This window comes from Akebia trifoliata, chromosome 16 (assembly GCF_017979445.1).
Source record: "Akebia trifoliata isolate Shusen 1 chromosome 16, ASM1797944v1, whole genome shotgun sequence".
In the NCBI taxonomy this organism is placed as follows: Eukaryota; Viridiplantae; Streptophyta; class Magnoliopsida; order Ranunculales; family Lardizabalaceae; genus Akebia; species Akebia trifoliata.
In genome coordinates, this window is record NC_141390.1 from 14,880,382 (window position 1) to 14,901,177 (window position 20,796).

A 20,796-nucleotide genomic window follows, 5' to 3' on the forward strand; every position below is an offset into this window, starting at 1 on the left:
AAACAACTCCCTTACACCACCATTCCTCTCATCAACCATCACTCATCTCACCCCACCAAACACTCTACCCAAATGGATTTGGGTAAGATCCAAACCATTTGGGTTAAAACACAACCCATTTCCCTCATTACAAAACTACCCTCATTTTCATCTCAAATTTCACACTCTTTCTCTCTAAAACCCATGCCATTATCCACTATTCTCATCCCTCACCCCATTATACCCTTAAAATACCTCCCAACTTCTATAAAAACCCCTCCATTCTTCTCTTACAACAACTAATGAAAAATTAAGCAAAATACCTCAAAAATATCACAATTCACCTCAACTCAACTCTCCACTCTCAACCCTCTACTCTTACTCTACCTCATAACCACCATCAATTCTCAACTCATCTTACCATTCTCAAATCTCAACCTTCTCTCAAGTAAATCAAGGAAGCAAGTCCAAGTCCACTCAAAAGAAGAACATCAAGAAAAGCCTTGAAGATCAAGATTGGGACAAGGTGGGTTCGAAAAATGACCATCCCCTCTAACCCCCTCCTCTACTCTCCCTTTTCCCACACATTTGCACACACCACCATGGGTTAAATCACCAAAGGGCCCCTTCTACATAAGGGTGCCCTTAATGATTGAAGCCAACATTGAAAGTCCCTCACACTTGAGGGCACACAGCGAATTTTTCTTCGATTTTATTTTATTTTTATTTTAAGAAAACCGAATCCGAGGTTACCACCTATGGTGGGTGGAGTAGGGTGCCTAACACCTTCCCTACTCCATAAATGGACCCCCTTACCTTGAATCAAAGGTTGGACCACGTGCATTATCCTACGAGAGTCATCACATCAAAAATGATTTAATTTTCAAAAAATGAGACATCGGGTGACCATTCACACCCCTTTACCAATTTGAATGGTGGCGACTCCAAAACACCCCAAAGTGGAGGGATGTTTGAAGAATGTTTAAAATCCCATGTCCACAGATCTTAGATCAATTTTTGAGAAATATTTAGCACCTCTTAGTTGGTCAAACAAATCATTGATTCTGGGAAGCGGATATTTATTCTTTATAGTTACCTGGTTCAATTTTCGATAGTCAATACACAACCTCATTGATCCATTTCTCTTTTCACGAATAAGACTAGAGCACCCCAAAGTGAACTCCTCAGACGAATAAAACCTAGTCCCGTCAATTCTTCCAATTGACACTTCAACTCTTTGATTTCTGTTGGAGCCATCCAATAAGGTGGCATCGATATAGGTCTGATTCCTAGAATCAATTCAATTGAGAACTTATATTCCCTAATTGGGGGTAATCCGGGTAATTCATTAGGGAACACATCCATGAACTCATACACCATTTGAATTGCTTTTATCTTTAGTGATTCATCTTTTATTCCCAAATCTACTCTACATTTTCGAATTTCTATCATTCGAGCTACTCAATTCCGAAATCCCTTAAACTTGAATTTTGGTTACCCTAGTGTACCTAATCTAATTGTTTTTGTGGAACAACCCAAAATTACATGGTATGCTGCTAAGCAATTCATATCTTGAGAAAAATCAAATTATAGCATTTTTGAGAAAATTCAAAAAGTATGACTTATGGTAAAACTTTTGAATTTTGATCTATTAACTTTTCATGAAATCAAACTTCACCATTGGATTCAAAATAGCTGAAAAACATACTTTAGCCTGTAAGCACACTCAAATTTGAGTCCAAACAGAAAAGTTACAAAATCCTCAATATTCGAGTTCGATTAGGGATAAAGAAAACTAAATTTTTGGTAGACCAAGAATTGTAAGAATCTGATTGCCCTATTAGGTCCACAATAAAAAAAAAATTATAAAGAATTGAGTATTCACTCATTAATTTTCAAGCTTGAGAAGTCAAACCATGTTCAAATATAGAAAAAAGAAAAAAAATACCAATTTCATCCCACACATTCTTTATATAAAGAACTTATAAGTTCTTTAAGTTCATTTTCTTCTTTAAGAGAACAAAACCAACCGACCTAAACATGAGGGATTCAACCACCTTTGCCTCGAGATTCTTCGCGAATGGGGCCTCAATGATCATCAATGAATAAGAGAAAGTTATCGACGTCGACGAACTCTACGATTTCACCATCTTTGATCCCCGTTTTCTTTTTTATTTATCCATTCTCCATAAAAAAAATCAACCACACCCTCGAGTGGGTTTCGACGTATTCCACTCGAGGTTTCACCTACTTAAACCCAGATTCATCCTCCATCGTAGAAGGGAAAGAGAATGTCGTCATCGAGATCTTCGTAATCCAACCAACCATTTCACAACCCAGCCACACCCAAGTTCCACTTACCTCGATTTCCGTATTATGTACCTCAATTTTCATGATCTTTCTCCACTTCCAACAACCACGATTTTGGTAGGGGGTTTACAATTTCTATTGGTAATCACAGATTTCGAAACTTGCATTTAGGATTTTTATCAAAACAACAATGCTATTTTAAAATGTAAAATTTTCTTCGTTTCTTTCAAATTTATGAAGACTATATGTGTTTGATGTGTTTAAATCGTGTTTTTAACAATGGACATATGGGTGGGATAGTGTATCGAAGAATCGGCCCAAAAAATTGGAAGAAAGTCCAGTTTTCGTGCAGGCTGTCTAATGTTGTCGGCAGCACTAACGGTGCCACCTCCACATGCCGCAGGCAATTCTAGCGGTGCCACCACCAGCTATCGCTAGACTTGGTTTTGGCAGTTTGGTTACGTGCATCTGCTCGGACCCCGTGTTGACCCAAATTTTGAGATTTTTCAATTTAAACGAAAAAAATAAATTTTAAAGTTGAGAAATTATTTGATATTAAATGAATAAAAATTGATTTGATCAGCATCGAAAACTTCGAGAAGTGCGAATATCGAAAAAAATTGGATGAAATGATAAAATGTCATAATCACACCCGGGGAGTGATTAACTATCATTTCCCATGATAACATATAATAATAAGATCATAGAACCTGATAAACAATTATAAAGCAGTGGAAATAACTAATACCAAAGATTAATAGAGTACGGAAGCTTATATGATCCAAAATCCTTAAATCTCAAAATAATAATTGTTCTAACTGAACAAGACAAAATTAGACGATTGTATTGAATATAAATTGGCACACAATGCTTAAACATAAAAGTTTCAATCTAAAACATAAGATAAAAAACTACTAAGACCCTAAGACCCATCAAACTGATGGAGGTGACTGTTCATCCACACACTCAACCGCGAATGCCTCCTCATAAACCTCATCCTCAATAAATGTCTCCTTGATAACTAAAAATTCTAAAGGTGAATGGTAGGGTGAGTTACAAGAGTTACCTAGCAAGAAATATACTATTCTAACAACTAGTTACAGCATGCAATGCATAATCATTCTAAAGTTTAAATCATACAGGTTTATGATATAATCTAGCATTTGAATAAATACTAATTAAAACAAAAAAAAATCTATATAATAAATAACGATCTATCAGTCAAATTATTTAACAAAGTAACTATCTTATCATATTTTTAAAGTAAAATTCTCGTCTATCAACAAATAAAAAAGAAATGCATAATACAACATGACGGTGTAATCGATAAGAATATTGAGGAACATACCGATATAACCACTTTGGCTATGGAAAATTGGTATTCCAATACTTAACCTCCGATGTAGAATCCCATAATTCATATCTGATTTTGTAGCTGGTCTAGAATACCACAGTCGGTGATCATTTATTCGACTCAAACTACTCATTGACTAAGAACCCGATACTGAGTTCAACTAACAGTAAAGTTGACCGTTTGACGACTACCGACTCTTAATGATCACTAACTAATCCAAGAGAAAGTCCTCGCATCTAAGCCTATCAAGAGGCAATACTTGTGAACCTCAGACTATTTCTACATTATACAAAGAGCACCTTTACACACAAATGTTTTCTAAAAAATAAGAGGAGAAATTCCCGGATCTCACAACCTATACTACTTTCTAAGGTGTCCCATACTATCAAAGATAATAGAATATTAAGTGTTATCCTAGATGGACCCGCCGCTTTCAAAAGTATAGCAACGCGTCACTTTTTCTAGGTTTTCTAAGTCCTTTTTTTAGTTAACAAAAATAGTTTATATATATATATATCGAAAATACAAACATATGGTAGTGCCCTCCAATGACATCCTTATGTCAATCAATCCATCTATTAATCATATCTCACGTGGTTGTGGGAACGTGAGATATCCATCCATCTATTTATCTTTTTTTCATGCACCATATGGGATAACCACTACATAAGTATGGAGGCATTATCTCAACAATTAGTCGATAGGTTATCTTTATCCATCAATCCATCGATAAAACATCTATCTTCCTACGTATCTATCAATATTTTTTAGAACGTGTTTGTGATTTCAAAGCACCAACCAACTCCATATGATGGTCTTAGTTGAGTCGAAAAAACTTGAAAAATGTAATAAAATCATAAATAATTAAAATTGTGGAAAGTTGTGAAAATTTGGCTAAGTGTTGAAAAAAGTAATTCTTCAAAGTTCTCTAAACGTAAAATAGGTTTTTAGAAATGAAAGTCCTAAATAAATGTATTGACATCATGTGATTTTTATAACTTAATTCAAAGTAATGTAAAATATATCAGGATTTGAAAATATGAAAAAAAAAAAAAAAAACACACTGTAAATTACATTTTGTTCTTAGAACTAAAAATTAGATTTTTATGTCTAAATATTTAAATTTTTAAACCATTTCCATTGTTTCCAAATAGGGGGTCATCCCTTAATTTCATTAAAGAATTTAAATTAAATGGACCATTTACTTATTAATGAAAATAAGATGTTGGTCAGTACACATGCGGATAAGACTGGTGGGGAAAGACTATGTTGAAAGCAAGCTAAACTGTGCATTTCAACATAAAGTCGATCGACCGAGGTAAGTCAGAAAATCAAACTAGAGAGTTGTTGGGACGATAAGTCGGGCAACCGAGTTTGGACGATTAGAATTTTTCTTGGGTCGACTGAAACCAAGAAGAATGCATTCTGCAATCCTTCATGGGAAGATGGGTGGGTTGACCGAGTATTATTGGGTTGACTGAGCGTAACAGTTTTTCATCTTCTTCTACGATTTCTCCCCAAACTCACCCACAATGTTTTTTTAATTTCTCTCCATTGATCATAGTCACAAAACTAATAGATCTATTCTTCTTTTTTCTAACTTTTAACACAAGATTTACAAATTAAAAAATAAGATTAAAGATTCAAATCATTTAATTATGTATGATTTTTGAAGAATGTATCCCTAGATTGAAACCTAAATCTAATTTTTGGATCTAAAATAATTTTCTAATAAATACTTAGTAACTAATGGTAAAAGGGAAGAGTTTCTACTTGTTTAGCGTCTTCTACGATACAATGACTTCGAGGTTAACTCCCAAAATATCCTTCATTATTCACTTCATTTTTCCTTTCCAACAAAAACATTATGTCCTTGAATTCACACGAAGCCCTTGACGAGAGAAAATATTTCTTTTCTTTCCTTAAATGTTAAATCTCGCTCTACAATCCTCGAATCAATTCTTCTATCTCTAGGGAAGCTAAGGTTAGGGTCTGCTTTGGAGAAGAGAATGAAAACTTGTAAATCTCTAATAAGTTAAGTATTTATAAAAACTTACATACGTGAAAGTCATTTTTGAATTTGTTTCATTTTTATTTAAAAAGTCTATATCCTGGGCTCCGATTTTTACAAACTTATAATCTATTTTGGATAATTTTTCGATACAAACCTAATGGTATTCTCGAATTTTCGAGAATCAATTTTTAAGAATTTTTTTGATTTCTAAGTATTCAAACTTGACCATCAATTAAAATTTCTCCAAATACATAATGGATTTCTAAGACATTACATAACCATAACACTTACCTTCTAACTTATCCAAACAACCCCATCATAGATCCCATAACAACACCATTGCTCACAAACAATAGCTTCAAAATCGAGCCAATAGAGCAACGCTATCATCTATTCATGTTTTTTTGTAGACAATCTAACATCTTTTAGTCAAACACGAATAACTTTCTCTAAAAAATTTGAATTCACGAGTCTTTTTTTGCATTAAAAACTAGACATGAAGAGCTTTCCAATGGTATATCGCAAGATCTCAAATCTTCTCCAATTGATACAAATTTGCCCATGAAGTTGAGGTAAAATTCAAGATGAAATCTGAGGCAGTTTGACACCCTTCAATCAAATTCGTATATCTTTTTCTACAAAATTTTGGTTCACAAACCGCCTTTTATTTTAGAAACCAGACACGCTGAGCTTTTCAATGGCATATTGCATATCTTTTAGTTCCTTACCAATTAATACAGATTTTTTCGTGAAGTTGAGGCAAAATTTGAATTTTGACCTCAATTTTTCTATTCATTCAAGCTCGACTCGTTCGACAAATTTTCTAAAGGACTCATAGCAATTGAACTTCCGAGAAAAGGTTTTTTTTTATCTTTTTTAAAACAAAAATAATAATAATAAAGAAAAGAATTTTTAAAATACAATCTAGTCAACTCATTGCATCACACATTTTTAAAATAAAAAAAAATTAATTAGAAAAGAAATAAAAAATAGAAAGTTGTTTTCAAAAACAAGTTATTCTTTTGTCGAAATTTGAAGATGCCGAGTCAAATCGAAGAGTTTGCTGATTTTTCATAAAATTATCAAATCGAACATTTTTTTTTAATTACGTTTGGTTTGATCCTAAGAATCTAGGGTATGTAAGCAACCTGAGAAATCATCTTGAAGCTTGACACAACACAAATAATTTTTTTTCTTTTTTTTTTCTTTAGATTTTTGCGTGTTGTTTTGGTAATTTTTAATTTAATTTTATTTGTTTTAATTTTCTTGTCTTTGACCATAGTCCTCTAGTTGACCTTAGGTTTGACCTTCGGTTTTGCTTTCACTTTAGTATCCTCAATTTGATCTGAAGTTTAACTTTGACCATAGTTTGACTTTAGTCTTCTCTCGTTGACAATATGATAGTCTTGGATTAAAGTATAGGCCGATCATCTCGATCAAGTGGGTTCGGTGTCAAACACTTTCCGATGCCCGTAATCTAACTCCTTACCCATTGTCTCTTTCGTTGACTAAACTGAATTTTGTTCGGAGTCATCTTATGGTTCCTAGACCTAAACTAGGTAGCGAGTCCAAAATAAGAGCCACAATTCTCATTCTGTGACACCCCGCCAAACGCTAACACAAATCCCAAGGCCAAATCCCAAGGTACTAGGTGGCACCTCGAAATTTGGGCATAACTCTCTTTGTTTATGTTAATGTTCCACGGAATTCGAAAGTATTATAATCTAATATACCACAAATTCTGACTATATAAAATGTAATACGGAAATAACAGCGGAAAACTAAAAATATCTAACACACGAGTATATCAGAGCGCGAAAATTTACAATATACAAGATTAAAAAAATATTCTCACTCTAACATAGACCTAAACTCTCAACCCAAAGGCTACATACATCTTGGATGAAACTGACAACACTGGGGGATGTAGCCCTAGTGCTCACCAAGCAATAGACTCTGATCGTCGATCTGACCGACCAGATACTCCTCACTTAACGACTCTGCGCCTGCCTCGGTAACTGCAAGTACTGAAACTAAAAAAAATAGGAAAGAAAGAGTGAGTAACGATGGTTACCCAGTAAGTCCACAACCAATTCCTACAATAACATCTTCTAAACATGATCGAGTAAACATGCTGAGCAGTTTAACAAATGCAAGGTTTTACAAGAGAAAATACGATTAACTGGTACATATAGCCAGGGATGAGCAACTAAACAGTTTTAAATATTCACATGGCATCAATCATCAGTACTCATTATACATTTTCATTTGTCATCCAACTATGATTCATCAAATTGAAATAACAATCATGCTTTGTAGTTTATAATTTAAAATATAGCAACAGATACATAGTACAATTGGTGGAGTATTGGAATTAAAGAGTTGGGATTCACGACTGGATCGCTCCCAATCGGGACATGATATTCCTCAATAACATCGTAGTTCCTGATTTTGTGGTTGGTTGCTGTTTACCACGCTTGCGTGACTATTTATCCGGCTCAGGCTGACCGCTTGACGTGACCGTAAACAATGGGTCTCTTTTCGATGTGTCAGAACATTCGACTACTACTAGATTGTTAGTGATCACTGACTAATCATTTTCGTCTATGCCTATCAGGCGTGCATGTGATTCTCAAAATAACACTCCACTCGTATACGACCACATTTGCAATACACGTTCACTGGTAAAGATAAGAAAGGAATGGACCCGGATTTCAATTGTGACTCCACTCTCATACGCGTCTCATACCACGTATGAGCTTGGTGGTCTCTACCGTACATCCCAGGATAGTACATCCCTCCGGATGATGTGACGCACTATCCCTTCAGGCATTCACAGACCCTTTAACAGCTCACAAAATAGTTACATATATATTATTTTCCATTTAAAACAAAGGAGAAATTAACAGAACAGGGTTGAGAATGGATATCCAGTTCCTACCATGCAACTGTGGCCACCCGACCTAAAATAAACAACAATATTCGGAGTCTCTGCGCCAACATAAATTTAAATAAGCATGCAATCCTTTCATTAATAACCTGGATATCCTTTCACCAACCTACATACAACATACAATGTAAAATGCAGACATCACCCCTCGAGTGTGACTCTGACATTTTACCGATTCATCCATTTTTTCCTATTCTCTCGACATTCTCATTTTTCGTCTTTTCAAATCAACCCATTCATTTTCAATCTTTCAAAGTTATTTTTGGTCTTTCCATCGAAAACCATAAAGGTTTATTCAAAACGATGTCTCAACAGGTATGTGAAGGCAAACCGCCAAAACTAGAAAAATCGGTGAAAATTTGGCTAAGTGTCGGAAACTCGATTTTTCAAAGTTTTCAAAATTGAAAATAGATTTTCATAAATGAAGGTCATCGACAACATAAGAGGAGCCATGTAGTTTTGTAACCTAATTCAAAGTAATGCAAAAAAAATATCACGCAAATACTTAAAACATTCCCGTCGTGACGAAAATTTGTTTATTTTTTTTCCGCTTCGTTTGAAGGAGTTACGGGGACTATAAATAGTCGTTTTGACATGTTAAAAGCATAGGGAATCCAAAAAAAATATCAGAAAAAATTTTCAGGCACTTTTTGATTTTCATGGTAGCACCGTGAATGGTGCACGGTGGCACCGTGAATGGAGCACGGTGGCACCGACAGAATGCTGGATTTTGCGAATTTTTCTATTTTTTTCTTCATTTCTTCGAGTTTTTCACTCGTTTTCGATTCTAATAACCCACCTACGGATCCAATAATTAAATCACAATAAAATACATCAAATACCTTAGGTCTAACATGAAATTTGAAGCAATTACAACAACATTCTACGATTTTTAAAACACAACATAAGTTTCAAAACATCCCTAAAAGCAATTTTTCGAAATCTATGGTTATTAATAAGAATCGAGAGTCCCTTACATTGGTTCGTGGTTGTCAATGGTGATGAATCGACACCAAGAGTCAATGCTCGGCGGCTCGGAGTTCCGAAAGTGGTTGAACTCGGGTGTCAACGGTCGGGTTGGTTGTGAAACCCTCTTTGAAGGTGTTCTTCCCCTTTTCAATGGCGATGGATGACTCTTCCTTGATTTGGATGAGACCCTAACCGGTTATAGATAAACCTACTCGCTGATTTTTGGTGAGAACCTAAGAAAACGAAAAGGAAATGGAGGTTGGATGGGGTGAGCACGTGGAGCTCGACAATGCCAACGATTTTTCCTTCTTCGTCGAGGTCCAACTCAGACTCGTTTGCGATAGATCTTGATAGGAAGGGTTGAAACCCTAGGTTTGGAAAAGTGGCTAAGTTGAGTTCTTTAGAAAAGAATGAAAAAGTAAAATAAAATAAAATAAAGTAAGCTTTCTTTTATAAGAGGGCTGAGGGCATTTTTGACATTTTCTATTTATTTCTAATTTTGACGAAATCCTGACCATTCGAACTCGAAAAATAACATGTGAGTATTCCATTTCGAATAATTTTTCGTTGCAGACCTAACGGTGAAGTCGATTTTTCCTGATTCTCGCTCTAGCAAAATTTCACTGTTTTTGGTCCCACTTAACGCCAAATTCGAAGATTTTATAACTTTTTCATCCGAACTCAAATTCGAACTTGCTTACAGGCTAAAGTACATATTTCAACCTCTCTAAATCCAATGGTGGACTCGGTTTTCGTTAAAAATGATCATAACAATATCCGAGTGTTTTACTCTTATTTCCTTCTTTGGCATTTTCTTCGGAATATCGCCCTTTGGATTTTTCGAGATACGAGTTGAAAATCCGGGGTATTACACATTCTACGGATGAATCTCCAAGGGCGCTTCGGGGGGTATAAAACCGTGTTTTATATAATAGATTAAATATGCATGGCAGTTTTGGGCCTGTTTAAGCCCAATGCACATATACTGTTCTGGGCCAAATGCAGCCCATAAATAATAAAAGTTCATTACATGTGTGCTGTATGGTTGTCTATGGATCGGGTCCGGGTCGGACATGCTCAATTTGGTACCAATCCAATAAGGATTGGATCGAATCCAGGACTGATCCAATGAGAGTACCAAATTGGGTTTTATCAGATCTCAATATTAAGATCCAAACCTGGTCCACTAACAATCAGATCAGATCCGGATCAGGCCAAACCCAATTTTGATATACAAAATCTATAAAATGATATAATTTGTATACTTTATAATATATTATTGGATCAGGCCTTTTCAAATTGGGACATGGTTGATTCAAACCTGATCCAAAAGATATCAGATTGAAACCTTCTCCGAATCCAAAACACAGATCCAGACCCAAAGTTACTGGGTAGAAATGATCAGATTTGGGTCTGATTTGACCCATTGTTTTGAATCATACTTGGCTCACATGTTCATGACAATTTTGGAAAAATTTCAGCCCACTGAATTTTTCTTAAATTAGATTGGTTCAGCCCACTATTAAATGAGATCATGGGCTGTGTTTAAGCCCACTATTATATGCCTGTTTGGACTCGGGACTAATTTGTAGCTTGTTCATGTCCCAACCATAGTAACAAAAATTGGTGATTTTTTGAAAAAGTTATGTTTAAAATGCGACTTGCATCCTTAATGATTAAAATACTAAGAAAAATGCGACTTTTTCCTGTATAACAAAAATTGCTGACTTTTTCCCGTTTTTTTTTTTCGACTTTTTCCCCCTTTTTTTTTTCACAATACAAAATTTTAAACATTTTCTCTTTTAAATGTGGGATTTGATGCATAATAGAATTTGCTCATTCATAAATGTAAAAATATGGGATTTGATGATACTAACGTGATTTTATGAATTTTCATTAGATACATATGTTTTCATAACTTTTAATATATTTTTTTATGTTTTATTTTCATCGTTTCTTTTTTTCATGTTTTTTCCGAAGTTTTCCCTTGTCATTTTAAATCTGTACTCCGACTTTGTGACTATGTCCCAATCCATGTGCTGATTATATGCGCATAATCTGCCCCACCTATGAGCAAGTATTTTAAGACATTGCTTTAAAACTAGAGTCATGATAAAATGTTGCCAGGTGGCATACTCAATCGACTCACTGATGTGACAAGTTTGGAATCACAGATCTACACACCTCGGTATACATGATTGCACTTCCCCATAAAAAAAAGTGTCTCCCAAAGGAACCATGTAACCCGAGGCAGAAAGATCTATGGTTTTCAAACTTGTTCACGTCAGTGAGTCAATTGAGTATGCCACCTGACAAGTCATTTTATCAGGACTCTTAAAACTAGTTATATTCATGGATTTAAAACGCATAAACTTGACTCAACTCAGATGAGTCCAGTAAAAGTAATTTGCATTGAAGCATAGATCTTAAACAATTCTATTACAATTTTTGTTAACCTGTTACAGATTTTCCTCACTCCCTAACCCAAATAGGGCATGAAAACCACTCCCGAGTAGGAGTAGCACCACACAATGGTGATGATGGCATGGTTTCAAATCTTGACTCCTCCGAGATCGAGATTTCTTGCCCAAGTCATGGCTTGATCTTGGGGCAATATTTTCAAAATCTGGACAGAGCCAATCAATTTTTTGTATTTTTATTAAAATAAATAATTAAAATATTTATTATCTAAATAAAATTATGATCTTCGTGGTAGATGGCAGCTAGCTTAGAGTTTAGCTGGTAAAGTCTTTAGATGATGATACCAGAGACCTGGATTCAAATCCTGCCAGCATCGAGTTACTCAACTCATTAAAAATAATATTGTGATTAATAATCTTCTAAACCACTTAATTTCATAAGAAAAGGTTTATAATTATTTTGAAAATAAATACATACTAATAAATAATTGTAAATTAAGTTAAAAGATCTATTTCACCTGAAACAATATGAACTACGAGATGAAACGAACAGTTTAACTGCCTTCAAAATACAATACTCCTATGCAAATATGAGAGAAATAAGCTTCAAACTTCTCCAAATAAGAAACCAACAGTTTAATCGCAACGTAATTAACACTTTTGATCACTAATATATGAAAGATACAAAGACAATTAATCCCCAATTGTACTCCTCATCCCCCCATCGAAATGTACATTTTAAGAATGGCATAATGCCTGATCTGTTTGGAAAATGAGCATTTTCTTCCCTCCCATCTCAGTTGATTTTTCCTCTTAACTCAATATCAGATCAAATTGGCAAAACCATTAAGAAAGAAAGAGGTAGAATTACAAAATTTTGAACATAATTTGGTGCAACCGAGCTTAAAGGGAATGAAAGCTAAATGCCATGATTTGAATAGTTGGAGATCCACAAAGTCTCAATTCCTAACTCCGAGAGTTTGAAACTGAAGATTTTGGTTGTCTTCTAACAAACGGTCGTACTCAAGAAGTAAGTCCTCTGCTTGCTTTTGAAGGGCCACTACATGAGCTTCAGCAGAGTCTATCCGTTTATCCTTCCCTTCAGATTCCAGTTTCAGATTCTTTAAATTCTCTGTTAGATTGGAGATTTCTTCCTTGAGGGATATTATTTCCTTGGAAGTTTTTTCATCCTTCTCTTTGATTTGCAGTAACTCTTTCTGAAGTTTCGCAACTTCTTGTTTGGAAGTTACAACTGTAGTCTTCAACAAAATGAGTCTTTGAAGAGAGTGGTGTAAGCTATCAATTACAAATCCGAGAAATAGGGAATAGCCTGCAAGAACAAAATTCACTATTAGTCTTCCAAGTTTCACTCAATACGTCGAATCTGGGGAACATCAAAAATTTCAACGGCCCTAAGCCCAGGGCCGGATTTACATTGGGGACTGTGGGGGCACTTGCCCCCCACAAGAATTTTCAAAGCCTTTGGATTAGTAAGCTATTGCAAAAGATTTTAGCAGCGGATAAAAAATTCTGCCACTGTTGCACCTACAAAAAACATTTCCTCTTAATTGCCCCCACAACTATTTTGTTTCACTCTTTGTTGTCCCCACAAAAAAATTTCTACTCTTGGTTGCCCCCACAATCCTAGCTGCGGCCCTTCCTGGGCCGTTGAAATTTGGTTTCTAAAATTTGTGGGCCTTGGACTGTCGAATTTTCTAGTGCAGCCATGTAAAAGTTTTGATCCTAGAGGCCCATTCTTTGTCATTCTGAAGTGATTTTGGCCTTTCAACTCTCCTTATGAATCCTAGGAAAAGATGTTGGTGAAGTTGGTGACATTCTTGAATTGATTTTTTTTTCTTTTTCAATATAGGGAAACAGGCAACGATTAGGCACCAGATATCCTAAAGAGCAGCAGTGAGAAGCGGAAAAACCATATAAAAAATAAAAATTAAAAAATTAAAAAAAAATTAAAAAAAACAAAAAACAAAATGCCGATTGTTCATGGAGGTTCCACATAAAGACCGCTGGGTTTTGGCAAACGGATCTCAATTACAAGTACCTAGTAGCATACCGATGGAATGAACGAAATACGAACAGTTAACATAATATGGTCATAGATCTTCTTTTTTTCCGTAAATAAAAAGATTGCATTAAGAAAGTTGAAAAAAAAAAAAAGGGACGACAAACAAGGGAACTTTGGCAGAGGTTGAGACCTACCATGGAGTAAGCCCCAACGAGATAGAAACAAGTAGAAAACAGAACTACCCCGCTAAGAAGGGGGGCAGCCAGAGTATCTGCACGCCAAACTCTTCACTCCATGACAAAATCCCATGTGAACACTATGTCCTCGAAGAAAGCCTTTGAATTCCTCAAAATTCTTGGACTAATAAAACATCATTTTTTTGATACCCAAGTTAACCTCACTAAACTCTTATTGTTGAAATGAGATACATTATTTGATACTAATCATATTTTGGCCTTCTTATTGGTACAAATAACTTGTGTTCACCTTCTCAACATCCTAAATTTAGCAAATTTAGATCAATTTCCATTGGTTTCACATAAAATCATGGGTACCATAGGATAAATCAAAGTGTGACATTCTTTGCTCTAATCATGATAACCTAATAAAAGAGGATTTCAAGGAAATCAAGCACTTGTTTGTTGAAGATTGAACAATCTAATAGTTATGAATTTACAGGATCACTTGGTACATATTGATAATGAGGAGAAAATCCTATTAAAGAACTGTAAATTTAAGCCAAAAAATCGTCAAAATCATAGATTCCCAATTTGATAAGAAATTAATAAATCTAATCCTTTTAAACTATTTTAGTAAGGGGGCACTGTCGTAGAGTAACCGATGACCAACGACATAGGGTAGCTTTAACCTTCTCTATGACAACCTCCTCTATTCCGGAATTATCCTCAAAAGTGCAACTATTCCTCTATTTCCAAACACACCAACATATCACAAAAAGCTGACATCTCCATTGAAACCATCTCCAAATAAAGAGAAAAAATTTAGAAAAAGGGTGAACTTTGATACTATTCATATTTCCTATTTGGGAAGTTTTCCTTGATCAAATTAGAGATCAAAATTACAAATGCATGGAAGGAAAATAGTGAAGTGACATAATGACCATTTTTCGGAGAGAAAGGAATAAGAGAAAAGAAGAGTTGAAATCTCAGGTAAGATAGCATGAAGTAGGAAGGGTTGTTCATTGAGAAATTGACAAACTGGATTTTTCATATTGTGGGAGTCCAGATAACAAAGAGAGAGATCCAAATATTCCATATACATGAATGATAAATTTAAAAATAATAAATAAATAAATCCGATGAAGTATAACAACTAGGTGGGTAATCTTCTTTGGGGAAATTATATTCTCTATCAACACAACCATAGACAAGAGAAACCACAAGAATGCCTTGGAAGTACGGTATCCAATATGAATAGAGAATTTTTTGCCTAGCACCCCAAACTAGAAGCAAAGCTACAATCTTTCAAAAAGCATGGATGAGTTATTGTCACATCCACAACTAGTGAGCTATGCAACAAAACTGATGAAATTTTATATAATGAATTTGCAGCGGCAAGAATTGAAAATCTAAAAAAGTTCATTAAAAGTAAAAACTTCCAACAAATAGTTCTTAACTTTAGCCTCAAAGGTAGCTTTTGGATTTGTTACATAGATTTCAGGTCCATTATATTTGTGACTTGTGAGGGTAGGAGATGCCTAGTAGTACTTGAAATGCAAATGAGATTGAGATGGTAGACTGCCAGCCTTCCTAGAAGTTGTTCATGTTTTTACTAGTATCTAAGGCAACCAATTGGTTCACATTTATAGCTATGAAGCTTACATTAAACTAAATTTAGGATGAATCCAAGTTCCACTTGGATCTTTTCTATAATTTAACTATAGTGGGTTTTATTTTATTTTTTCGGATAGTGAAGACAGTTTTACAAGGGGAAGGGACGTTATAATTAGCATAATTATCTAATAATTATGCATTTTATATCCCTAAATCTATATAACACACATAATTATCTTATAATTAGCATAAGTGGAAAAATTATTTTGAGAATATGTTGCTTAATTATTCAGGGATGTAACATAGTAGAACCAGAGTGTTGCACTGCCTCGCATGTCCCACAAAGTGATGAGATACCACTTTGAATATCCTTAAAGTACCACCGGTTACTTCTCTTATTGTTCCTTATTACTTCTTGGCATTTTTTCTCCTTTTTCTCAATCCCCAAGAGCCATTACTCTTCATGGTCATGCGAGTCCATATTCATTTTTGTCCCATATGCTGGATCCTAAACCTCCAAATCCATGTGTCCCTTCTAGTTCATCTTTTTGATAGACAAAAATAACAAAAATTATCAAAAAAGAAAGGGGGCCAGTTTTTTCATTAATTATCAAAAAAATATTTTTTTTATTAAAAATTACAAAATTTGACTTAAATCACAGGACTATCCAATATTAACTCACCGGACAGTCCAGCGTTTTTGGCTATTTTATGAATATATATATATATATATATATATATATATATATATATGGGAGCGGTTCAGCAGCCCTAAAGTTTGCCAAACATTTTTCAAAACATGGGTTAGAAGTTTTGGAATGAGCTGATTTTTTGTGAGGATGATCTCTATGATGAGGAGATCATCCTCTCCAAAAATCAGCTCATTTTGAAATTTCTAACCTTAGTTTACAAATTGAAGAATCGTGGACTGTCCAATTTTTGTAAATCACTTTTGATGGGGTTAGAAGTTTTGGAATAGGCTGATTTTTGGTGAGGATGATCTCCTCACCGTAGAGATCATCCTCGCCAAAAATCAGCCCATTCCAAAACCTCTAACCCATGTTTTGAAAAATGTTTTGCCAAAATGTTTGTCAAATGTTTGTTACTGAACATTTCCCATATATATATATATATGGGAGTGGTTTAGCAGCCCTAAAGTTTGCCAAGTTTGGTGCCAAACATTTTTTGTAAATCACTTTTGATGGGGTTAGAAGTTTTGGAATAGGCTGATTTTTTGTGAGGATGATCTCTACGGTGAAGAGATCATCCTCACAAAAAATCAGCTCATTTTGAAACTTCTAACCCTAGTTTACAAGTTGAAGAATCGTGTACCGTCCAATTTTTGTAAATCACTTTTGATGGGGTTAGAAGTTTTGGAATAGGCTGATTTTTGGTGAGGATGATCTCCTCGTCATAGAGATCATCCTCACAAAAAATCAGCTCATTCCAAAGCTTCTAACCGATATTTTGAAAAATGTTTGGCACCAAACTTGGCAAACTTTAGGGCTGCTGAACCGTCCCCTATAAATATATATATATATTTTGATAAGTGAGTTTTATTAAAAGCTATTTTCAGTCATACGTTTTAGATTTATTATGAATATGCAGATGTGCATTTTCAGTATTTAAATTTAAAATGCAGTGTAAAATGCAGGACTATCCAGCTGGACAGTCCAACGTTTTAATTCATGTATAGTAATTTTAAAAAAATATCTTTTTGATAATTAATGAGAAGTTTGGCTCCTTTTTAATAGTTTTCCATAAATATAATTTATAAAAAGTAAGAACAAGAAGACAACAAAGATACAATATGATGTAGTGACGACCTACTAATTAGAAAGGATTGAACATACAGACTAAATGAGAAAATAAACCTAACTAGAAGTTGCAAAACGTCATGAAACAGACTCTCCCAATCCTAAAATGTTACCCCTTTATAGCCCAACTGAAGCAATTTCCTTATGACTTCACCCTCCCAACCTTAACACTTCAACAAGCTTCCAAGTATCCAAACTCTCAACTCTAGCTTAAAAATAACCCCACGCCACTTCCATGAACTGACCCATAAGTTCCAAAATTAAATCTTAATCAATGCTTCAACCATATATTGACTTGGACCATGCAACCCCATCACGGATTAATCAGCTCTATGGAATCCTATTGTGCATTCATATTCAATGTAATCTTGTGCATCTAGATTGATTTTGGTTTCTAACTTAATTTTCCCTAGATCATCAGACTCTCTCAATATAGAATTTAAACTCTCTTAGCTAGCACAAAAGGTTATGTACTGATTTCATCAGAAATGCCTACACGATTATATCATTGTTATGACCCCAAAGAGATATTGGCTTAACCTAGATATTTTTGGTGTATTGACTGAAACCATATCATTTGGCATCAAAAAATCATTACCACATCTTGGGTTCAACAATCAGAAGGAACGACTTAGGGAAAGCGTTTTGCTATTTGAGAGCCTCAAAAGAAAGGTACCATGGTGAAAATCTTCATTATGTGGCATGGGGCATTAGTGGAAGGAGTAACTTGGGGGGACCGATAAGAAGGGTATCTAGGCCATAGTAGTAGTCAATTTGGATTACAGTGGTATGTTACGACCCCAAAGAGAGATGATGTTAAGATCCTTAGGTTAAGACTTAAACTTTCCACTCCATAAACAATTAGGTATTTTCGGAGCATTGAATTGGGACTTAACATTGGTATCAAAGCCAACCCCATGTCTAGGGTTCAAGTCACGGGAGGCGATTATGGAAAACAAAAGGAGGGACTTCTCCATAAAATGGGATATGGAAGGGATTCTGAAAAGAAAAAAAAAAAGGATTCCTCTATGGGATATGAAAGGGGTTTGGGAAAGGGAGGGGGGGAGCCTCCACATAGTATGGGATATGGAAGGAGGGGTTGGGACTCACCATAGTATGGGATATGGAAGGGTTCCAGAGGAGGAAAGAGGGGCTTACTATAATATGAGATATGGAAGGGGTTCTGAAAAAAAAAAAAAGAGGGAGGGGGGGGGGGGGGGGGGGGGGGTGGACTCACCATAGTAAGGGATATGGAAGGAGTCTACGATAGTAGGCCACATTGATTAGTCTAGGAAGGGGTGGCTTATGGAAAAAAAAAATGAAAAGGGATAGCTGATACTTGAAAAGAAGGCCAAGAGATTGTGGGGCTCACTCATAGTATCACCATAAAATTGACCAACGAGGGCATCGGTTGTGAAGCATGGGGGTATGTTATGATCCTTAGGTTAAAAAAGGGGGAGGGGGCTCACTATAGTATGGGATGTGGAAGGGATTCTGAAGATAAAAAAAAAAAGGAGGGGACGGAGAGGACTCACTATAGTATGGGCTACGGAAGGGGTCCCCATAGTAGGCCACCGTAATTAGTCTGGGAAGGGGTGGCGTATGAAAAAAAAAAGGGATACGTACTACTTGAAAAGAAGGCCAAGAGACTATGGTGCTCGCCCATAGTATTGCCATAAAGTAGGTCAACGAGGGCATCGATCGTGAAGTGTGGGGGTATGTTATGATCCTTACATTAAGACTTAAACTTTCCATTTCATCAACACCTAGGTATTTTCGGAGCATATGTCATTTTTCATAGTTTCAATAGAAAATCAATAGTATCGGATATGATCCTATCCGGGATATATAATATAAATAAAATATATAAAGAATCGATGATGAAGATACGAACCCATGAGGGACGCTTCAAGCAAGTGAGTCCTCCATAGGACCTGATCCATAGGTGTGAGGGTTCCGAGCTTAGCTCCCTTGTTCTGGATCTTGATAATGCTAGCGATGCTGGACGCAAGGATGATCGACAGCGTGCACGCAATGGTTTTCACTGTCGCTGGACCCTTTCCCATCTTCATCTGGTCCAAACCCTTCATCACAAGATCTCTCAACGGTCCGATCTCCACCATTAGAAGAAATGCCACAAATCCCTCCACAAAGAGAACCAAAAACAATAACTGAATCATCTCTATCCCTGAAATTCAAAATCTTCTACAACTCAGTGTTATCTAAGGCCCGAAATCCATGGGTTTTGCTAAAATAACAAAGCCACAAGCTTCTAACTTTCATGAGTTTTGTCTCTTAAATGAGATCAAGGAATTCAGAGCATGATTTTTGAACGAGACGCCTCGAACGTATCGGAAAACTCGTCCGAGAGAGAGAGATGGGTTTGTAAGCTAAAATATAAGGGAAATCAATGGGTTTTTTTGGGGGTAAAAGTTGAAAGGAAAATGCAAAGACAATGAAATAGGTGTTAAGGTGAAGCCGTGAACGAGGGTGTGACCGTGTGAGTATTGAGTAACGTAATAAGTGAAGAACATGAGAATACATTAGTGCGACAAGGAATTGGGATTGTATTGTTATGTTTTTCTATTTGGTGGGCCTTCAAAGTGGGGAAGATGATGGATCGGTTGAAGCACAAGAGGGAGTTTTTTTTTTTTTTTTTTTTTTTTTTTTTTTAACTTTAAAACTTTTGCTTTTGCCTTTGCTTAAGCCAGCCCCCAATGTTTAGTGGATTAATAATGCTGAAGTGATCTCATGGGGAATCACATATCACACTTCTTGTCGTGAAAGTGTATGGGAACCATAGATGCTTTTCATTGAGATATGAGTGAAGAACCATCTATGGTTCTCTTCCACTTTCACATCAAGAAGTGCCATGTGAGATTTCAGCTTGAGGTGACTCTAACATGTCTCTTAGTGGATTAGAACGTTTGGGGAGTGTTTGGCTCACAATCTTATGATGATAAAATTGGTTGACAAAATTTGTCATATATGACTTAAAAGTTTGAGATTGGACTGCTTGTTTGTGAGAATGATCTTCTCATCTATAGTGAGGAGATCATCATCATCAAAATCAGTCCAATCTGAAACTTCTAAGTTCATCGAAAGTGATTTACAAATTTTTGATAAATATTAACAGTTCAAAATTCTAAAATAATTTTAATGGGGTT

General features: G+C 35.4%; 1 protein-coding gene across 1 annotated transcript; it reads right to left on the reverse strand.

The window, feature by feature from the left end:
* Positions 1-12,608: 12,608 nt before the first annotated feature.
* On the reverse strand, positions 12,609-20,230 carry LOC147382615 (uncharacterized). Its single transcript, XM_086428906.1, has 2 exons — positions 19,524-20,230; positions 12,609-13,326 (listed from the first exon to the last, which is right to left on the reverse strand). Exons 1-2 carry the CDS (start codon positions 19,807-19,809, stop codon positions 12,956-12,958), a joined length of 657 nt encoding a protein of 218 aa, XP_086285032.1. The 5' UTR covers positions 19,810-20,230; the 3' UTR covers positions 12,609-12,955.
* Between the last annotated feature and the right edge of the window lie 566 nt (positions 20,231-20,796).

Bases quoted from the DNA above. Each gene is read 5' to 3' on its own strand.
- LOC147382615 (XM_086428906.1), bottom strand. From the start codon at position 19,809: ATGATTCAGTTATTGTTTTTGGTTCTCTTTGTGGAGGGATTTGTGGCA. The intron at 13,327-19,523 runs GTTCGTATCTTC...TTGTTCTTGCAG, and splicing joins GCTTGAAGCGTCCCTCATGG to GCTATTCCCTATTTCTCGGA.